Here is a 6,000-nt window from a genome sequence, read left to right on the forward strand (position 1 = left end):
ATTTTTGAATAGTGAGGGAGAAATGTAGTTGGTGGAAAATATCTCCTTTTTTTGTATCATTACCTAAAGATGCTGTGGCTTCAGGAGTAAAGTAGGAAATGTTTAGAAAAAATATGAGGATTTTGAAGCATTTAAGTCTACACGATATGGTCCTATCCTCTTTTCAACCTTAATCTTCAGTGATAACTGTCTTTGGACCGTGGTGCTCTAGTCACCCAGATGTGCCCTAGTGCTTTCTTTCCTTTATGTTTTTTCCATATCCTTTTCTCAGCCTGGAATCCCTTTCTCTACTTGCCAGAATCCAGGGCACACCAAAAAACCCAGATCAAAGCTTAATCCTCTGCCATAAAGAGTTTTTCTGGATATGTTTTCATCTCTTCCTTAACCCCAGGTGCACGTTATTTCCCATTTCTGGTATCTTACTCACAATGTGTATTACGTAGAGCCTAAGAGCAGTGCAATCATGTGTTTGCTTCTTCTCCTTTGGGAGCTGGTGAACTACACTTCCTTATTTCTGTATTTCCTATAATTTTCTAAACAACGTGTTTAGTGAACTAGTGAATTTGACCAGTCTTTGACATGTGAAGGGAGGTACAAAAACTTTGACATTTATTTCTGCCATATGATTGGGTTTTATTTTTCTAGGATGGAAGATTTGACAAACCCAGAAGATATTCGAACAAATATCAAGTGTGACCGAAAGGTGTCTCTTTATGGTTATTTAAGAGGAGCACACTTGAAAAATAAAAGTCAAATTCACATGCCAGGTATCCTTTTGTTGTAAAATTTACCAAATTTGTAGAACTCTTGGGATGAGTTACTTCATTTCTCAGGAAAACTGTAAAATGGCCAAACAAGACAGAGCCACATTGCTGGAAGTTTTAAGACTAACTGAGCTCTGCCTCAGTTAGCAAAGGTGTTGAGTTGACCAAATACCCTCTGTTCTGATGACATTGGTTAGCTAGAGAGGCAGAGTGCCATGACAAACGATGTCCTTGTGGTTGAAGACTTCCAACTGTGGGCTGTTTTTGTCGACAGTTGGTACACTTACAGCTGAAGCCATCTTCCTTGATCTGTCTTCCAGGTGTAGGAGATTTTGCTGTGAGTGATGTCAGTTTCCTCCCAGACCCCTGTGCACTTCCTGAACAACAAAAGAAGCGCTGCTTAAATGAGAAGGAGAAGTTGGTTTATGCACCTCTCTCTGGAGTTGGTGGTGTCCTATATGACAAAGATGCTGTCTATGTCGATCTTGGTGGCAGCCATGGCTTCCAGGAATCGGTAAGAGGAAAGTGACAGGAAGTAATGTAGTCAGCTTTTATATACTGAAGCTTTTTATCTTTATTTGTATTTATGGTAAAAGCTACAATGTATATTGTAAATATACAGAATACTTAATTGCACCAAGCAGAAAGTAAAATACATGTTCTCCATTCTGTTGCCAAGACTAACAGGGGATCCTAGGTCTTCTAGTGTGAACGTTGCAAGCAGTTTGGTGCTTGTACTTCCTGTCTTTATACAAGCATACCTCATTTTATTGTGCTTTGCTTTATTGCATTTCACCAATATTGCCTTTTTTACAAATTGAAGTTCGTGGCAACCCTATATTGAACAAGTCTATCGGTGCCTTTTTTCCAACGGCATTTGCTCACTTTGTGTCTCTGTGTCACATTATGTTAATTCTCACAATATTTCAAATGTTTCCATTATTATTTTTGTTACAGTATCTGTCATAAGTGATTATCACTCACTGAAAGCTCAAATAATGATTAGCATTTTTAGCAATTAAGTATTTTTTAATTAAGGTATGTACTTTTTTTTTTAGACAGAATGCTATTGCACACATGAGAGACTACAGTATAGTATAAACATAACTTTTATATGCACTGGGAAACCAAAAAATTTCATTTGACTTGCTTTGTTGTGGTGTTTTAGAACTGAACCTACAATATCTCTGAAGTATGCCTACACAATATCTGTGTTTTCTAGCTCTCTTTGGTCTCTCTCTCTTTTTATTTTTCTTTCTAAACAATACCATGTATTTGTGTACATATAGATGGTCTTTGTGTGCCTGTGTGTGAGAGAGAAAAATAATATTTATTTTATTTTTTTTAAAGATTTTATTTATTTATTTGAAAGGGAGAGAGAGGGCTAGAGAGAGAACACGAGAGAGAGAGCATAAGCAGTGGGGAGGGGTAGAGGGAGAAGCAGGCCTCCCCTCCAAGCAGGGAGCCTGATACAGGGTTCGATCCCAGGACCCCAGGATCATGTCCTGAGCTGAAGGCAGATTAACTGACTGAGCCACCCAGGTGCCCCATAATATTTCTTAGATGGGCTCCAACTTTAAATGCTCTTGCAACTTTTGGGGGGCACCTAAGGATACGTGATTCCATTTTTCCCTGTTAGTATTTGTAGAGCTGCTTCGGTCTTTTTTACAGCTGTGTGGTATTTCATTGTCTGGATAAATTTTATTTATTGAACCAACCCTTGGAAATCTGTGGGGAGGTCACCCCTAGCTTCCCCTGGTTTGAACATTGCTGCAGTTAGCACTCTCAAGCATGCAGTTTTGGTCACTGGGAGGGATCTTTCTATGCAGTGAATTTCTTGAAGTGAAAATTTTGAATCAAAGGCAGCAGAATTTTTTTTAAATGAACCCCAGATTTTCATTTTGTTTATTCTGCAATGGAATTTTATTGGGCAAACTAAATGTGTTCTGTAGCGTTGGCACTTAAGGTTTCTCTAGCTAAGTATTTAGGTTACCAGGTTGTATACTCCATGAACTTTGGAAAAGTTTAATGAAGACGGAGGTCAATTTTGGACTAAGATTTTTTTTTTTTTTTGAGGCAATAAGAAATGTTTTCAGAAACTATGTTATGTTTAGGATAATTTTGAGAAACTGATTGAAACCAGTATGTTTCTCTTCCGAATTCTTGTGTGTTCCTCACTTTCCCTTTCTTGGTGGCCTTGACAGGACGAGGTGAGGCCCACTCATGAACTGGTACAAAGTCTCATTTCCACCCATTCCACTATCGATGCCAAGATGGCTTCAAGTAGAGTGACACTTTTTTCGGATTCCAAACCACTGGGGTCAGAGGATATAGATAATCAAGGGTAAGTTTGCCATTGTTTTGTTTTTCATAAAAAAGTATATTACAGAAGATTATATCACCTATCATTCTGCCATCAGTATACCTTTTGGTGGGATTCATTCCAGGTTTTTTGGGTTTTTTTTGCTTTGCTTTATATATACATATGTTTCTGAGGGCTTTTCAGTTATGTGACCTTACATGGAGGTATTCTTGAAATATTATACAGGATTCAGTTTTTAGCAGACCCAGAATAATCCTCAGATGTCACAAAATATTTTCTATAGGTTGCTTTTGATTCTTAGGAGACCTGAGGCCACTTGGCTTTCTTTTAGTGGCCAAATACTAGTATAAGCTGAGTAAGGAAGCTTGTTCAGGTGGTTTTTGAGAAGCTACATATCTTATCTCTTGAAGATTTCCTTAGATTGTGCTGTAGTATGTCCTGGGTCAGTATCCACTAATGTGTAGCTTATTTGAATTATTTTTAGTCTGGGTTCGGAATTTGTGTATCTTATACATAATGAGTGTTTTGGTTTTATTTAGTGATTTATGTGTGACTCCCAATAAAAATCAGTCTGAAAATGATTGAAATGATCTAGTTTATAATTTATTATAAATGTATACAAAGGAAAATTTTTTGGAAAAATTTATCTGCTGACCTCTAATTAGCAGATGGTATAGATGATAGTTAAGTATTCTTAAAATGTTAGCTGGCATTCTTTAACAGGAAGCTCTTACTTCCACTCCTTTATTTGAATATCACTGTTGGCTAGTTGACTTTTTAAAAAATTCCGTTTGTTATTATCCTATTACTATCATTCTGATGCCTAGATTATCCCTTCAGTCTGTCTCCTGTGTCCTTTGGCACTTCCCTATTAGCCTTTGAGCATTTCCTGACTTTATGACACAACAGGATGTTCCAGGCTTAACTTTGTATTTTCCTGGCTTTGAATCTGGAAGCAGTCATTTAAGGATCATCTATTTCAAGCTTGGAAATGATCAGTCTTCTAAAATATTGATCAAGCACTCACTTCCCTTTAGAGTAATTTTTCCCTAATGTTAGACTTTTTGTTTTTTAAAGGTTACCTCTTTATAAGTTCTTTTGAAGAAAAGTGTTAGGGAACTGTGCATGAGTTTGCTCGGTATCTCTCCCAGTATTTATCAAATCATTCCTTTCTATGCTATGTTATTTAAAACCATTCCTTGATATTATCTTCTGTTTGCCTAAGTATTGACTTGCCATGTCTAGAGTAGCCAGTTACTGTACAAATTGAGTTATTTTACATTTACTTGGTCATATAGGCAGTGGATGCCGAAAGAGGAAAAGCAGATGGATTTGAAAACTGGCCGAGTGCGTCGGAAAGCCATTTTTGGAGATGAAGAAGATGAGTCTGGAGATAGTGATGATGAAGGTGATGAAGAAATGTCTGAAGGTGACAGGTTGGACGATAGCTCTAGTGATGACGGAACAGGAGAGGAGGCAGATGCCGAAATGCCGGGTACGCTGTATGCGCCGGGCAGACGTGTCAAAAGGCAGAGACTCGAGGGGCTGGAAGAAGAACTCGAGGTGGACTTGCCAGCCTTTGCTGACAGTGATGATGATCTCGAGAGGAGCTCGGCAGGGGAAGGAGAAGCAGAGGAAGCCAGTGGAAGCAGTGAAGGAGAGGACTCCCCTGCAGGAGAGAGGGATATTTCAGAATCTAAAGTTGTTGGAGACGGTAGTAAAGCAGGACTTGTACAAACTAATGGTTTGAGTAACAGCTTGAATCTGGAGAAAGCAACCCTCACCATTTCAGATTCAGGCCATTGCACAGCTGAAGAGGCATTTGCATCTGAGGATGAAACTGAAGAAAGCTCCTGTCTCAGTACAGAGGATGAGGATTCAGAAAATGAAGAGGTTATGAGAAAAAAGTTTCCAGAGTCTTTTCAGGTGGCCGGTGGTCAGAGACTGGGGTCAGAGAACTTAACTGATGAGACCAGTGATGTGGAGGACTTACTCAAAGAGGAAGAAGATTACAAGGAAGAAAACAACTATTCCACAGAAACTTCAGGTATGCTTAAATTTAGTGTAACTGTCGTTATAAACTTGGCACTGGAAATGTTCTACAAATAGAATGTCTACGTTTGGGAGTCTGCTGTTTTGGAGATTTTGTTCATTTTTCAAATATTGCACTCAAGGATTTGAGGATGAATGAGCAGTGAGCTCAAGGCAGAAAGGACAGATAAACACACTTAACCCATGTTGTCGTTGGTCCTTCCAGGCGCCCTCAAGTGGAAGGAAGACCTTTCCAGGAAAGCAGCTGAGGCCTTTCTGAGGCAGCAACAGGCAACTCCAAACCTTCGAAAGCTTATTTATGGCACAGGTAAGAAAGCTCTGGTTCAGATCTAGAAACGTTTTAGTTTCTTAGACCATTTTCTGGAAAGGAGATGAGGAAATTGGTTGGAGGATTTGGGTGGTACTTTTGAAATCCATACGATATTGTTGGCTATCGTAGTTTACATGTAGCAGATGTTTTCGATCATCAGCTCATGGGTTTGCCATAAAACTTTTTGACGAGAATACTCTCCATTATGTCATTTTATATCCTCTCTCCAAAGTCCTTCAGGACATTTTTTGGGTAGAATTTAGTGCCAGAAAAGGACAAAGTGGTGTGTTTTATATTGTGGTCCCAGTTACTGTGTGATTAGAACAAGACCAAAGGAGTATATGGGAGCCAGGAGCATTGAATCAAAAGGTTGGTATGTACTGATTTCCATTCGGGTTTTGCCTAAGTACTCTTTTTTTTTTTTTTAATGTTATGTTAATCACCGTACATTATATCATTAGTTTTTGATGTAGTGTTCCGTGATTCGTTGTTTGTGTATAATACCCAGTGCTCCATGCAGAATGTGCCCTCACCAGGCTAACCCATCCCCC

General features: G+C 38.8%; 1 protein-coding gene across 3 annotated transcripts in view; it reads left to right on the plus strand.

Annotated features, from left to right (window-relative positions):
* BMS1 (BMS1 ribosome biogenesis factor) overlaps nucleotides 1-6,000 on the plus strand; it is a 49,784-nt gene that overhangs the window by 9,009 nt on the left and 34,775 nt on the right. For all 3 annotated transcript variants that reach the window (XM_025880626.2, XM_025880627.2, XM_025880629.2), the window contains exons 7-11: nucleotides 646-767; nucleotides 1,085-1,278; nucleotides 2,969-3,108; nucleotides 4,386-5,134; nucleotides 5,345-5,446. In XM_025880626.2, coding sequence (XP_025736411.1) covers nucleotides 646-767; nucleotides 1,085-1,278; nucleotides 2,969-3,108; nucleotides 4,386-5,134; nucleotides 5,345-5,446 — 1,307 coding nt within the window. The remainder of the gene's footprint in view (nucleotides 1-645; nucleotides 768-1,084; nucleotides 1,279-2,968; nucleotides 3,109-4,385; nucleotides 5,135-5,344; nucleotides 5,447-6,000) is intronic.

This window comes from Callorhinus ursinus, unplaced genomic scaffold (genome assembly GCF_003265705.2).
Source record: "Callorhinus ursinus isolate GAN/ISIS: 27379988/994484 unplaced genomic scaffold, GSC_fseal_2.0 scaffold20, whole genome shotgun sequence".
NCBI classification, from domain to species: Eukaryota; Metazoa; Chordata; class Mammalia; order Carnivora; family Otariidae; genus Callorhinus; species Callorhinus ursinus.